The 826-nt window shown below is 50.1% G+C and overlaps 1 protein-coding gene across 1 annotated transcript in view; it reads right to left on the bottom strand.

The window, feature by feature from the left end:
• Positions 1–826, bottom strand: part of pth2 (parathyroid hormone 2) — a 10,625-nt gene that overhangs the window by 2,004 nt on the left and 7,795 nt on the right. Inside the window, exons 2-3 of the mRNA XM_008402951.1 lie at positions 735–823; positions 473–652 (exon numbers count right to left, since the gene is read on the bottom strand). Coding sequence (XP_008401173.1) covers positions 473–652; positions 735–823 — 269 coding nt within the window. The remainder of the gene's footprint in view (positions 1–472; positions 653–734; positions 824–826) is intronic.

Here is an 826-nt window from a genome sequence, read left to right as displayed (position 1 = left end):
GACAAACCCATATGGGACCCATATGTCTGACCTCCTTTCCCCCATATGGGGCCCACTTAGGCATGCTGGCAGGGAAGCTGAAAAAAAATCCAATAAAACTGAATTTTTAATTCTTTAAATGCAAMATTTTGAAACTCGACAAACGGAGATGTAGGTGAAAAATAATGTTGGACCAACAGAAACCGGCTCGGTTTTACTCATTCATCTGCATCTGGGTTCAGTCGTCCTGTCAACATTCAGAGCCTCTTCTGAGGAGGATTMATGGTCTGATTCTCATGCTGGCGCCCCCTGCTGCTCCATCTACRGTATTTATTGAAGCCAACTAGAAAAAGTCGTCGGGTCGATTTTCCTCATTTCATCTTCTGGAAGTTTGACGGCAGGGAAGCGACCAGAAGCAGCTGATCGGGTCGGTATGTAGAAAAGCTTCATGTAGAAGTTTTTAGCAGTTTGGGTTAGAATCTGGCTTCGCTACCTGGCCTCCGGACGCTCCGGTGCGAACAGCCAGGCGTCCCCCACCAGACCGGCCTTGCTGTCCGCCGCCGCCCTGAGGCCCGGCGCAGACAGCATCTGGATGTTCCAGTCGTGGAGGGAGATGGACGGGAACAGGACATCCCAGTCGTCCCGCTTCGCTTCCTGTGAATCTTCAGGATTTCTGGAATCACAGAGATGAAACCCTAGAGCGACGAAACGGGATAAATGAGTTTTWAAAAAATTCCATATGAGGTGGAGCTCACCTGAGAGGAAGACGAGGCTGAGGGAAAGCTGAGGAAGAAAGGACCAGAAGCCAGATGAGCAGGAAGGACAGACGAGAGACGGGAAAAAGCTC

Source organism: Poecilia reticulata, unplaced genomic scaffold (genome assembly GCF_000633615.1).
Source record: "Poecilia reticulata strain Guanapo unplaced genomic scaffold, Guppy_female_1.0+MT scaffold_273, whole genome shotgun sequence".
In the NCBI taxonomy this organism is placed as follows: Eukaryota; Metazoa; Chordata; class Actinopteri; order Cyprinodontiformes; family Poeciliidae; genus Poecilia; species Poecilia reticulata.
The sequence above is the reverse complement of the archived record's forward strand: the minus strand, read 5'-3'. Positions and strand labels throughout refer to the sequence as shown.